The following is a 243-nucleotide window of genomic DNA, read 5'->3' as shown; positions in this document are numbered from 1 at the left end:
ACCCTGATAAGATAATGGGTCAGCTGGTGAAAGACAAACTGGACATCCGTTTGACTAGGATCCCACCAGGTGTTCCTTGAGCGCGTACCACCGTCAAAGTCAGTTCACTGATCTTCTTGCCGTTGTCACGTTCGCCACCAGGGCTTGGGTACTTTATTTCACTACTCTGGTAGTTGTTCTGTCCAAGTTCACTGCATTCAATGTTACCAGTAAACCCCATCACGTGATCTATACTCAAATTCA

General features: G+C 46.5%; 1 protein-coding gene across 1 annotated transcript; it reads right to left on the bottom strand.

Annotated features, from left to right (window-relative positions):
• Positions 1 to 19: 19 nt before the first annotated feature.
• T265_12412 (hypothetical protein) lies at positions 20 to 220 on the bottom strand (the record flags this gene model as incomplete). Its single annotated transcript, XM_009180011.1, has 1 exon — positions 20 to 220. The coding sequence occupies one exon, from the start codon at positions 218 to 220 to the stop codon at positions 20 to 22; it is 201 nt and encodes a 66-aa protein (XP_009178275.1).
• Positions 221 to 243: the final 23 nt, after the last annotated feature.

Source organism: Opisthorchis viverrini (assembly GCF_000715545.1).
Source record: "Opisthorchis viverrini unplaced genomic scaffold scaffold41256, whole genome shotgun sequence".
NCBI lineage: Eukaryota > Metazoa > Platyhelminthes > Trematoda > Opisthorchiida > Opisthorchiidae > Opisthorchis > Opisthorchis viverrini.
Note: the sequence above shows the minus strand (reverse complement) of the source record. Positions and strands in the feature narration are given on the sequence as shown.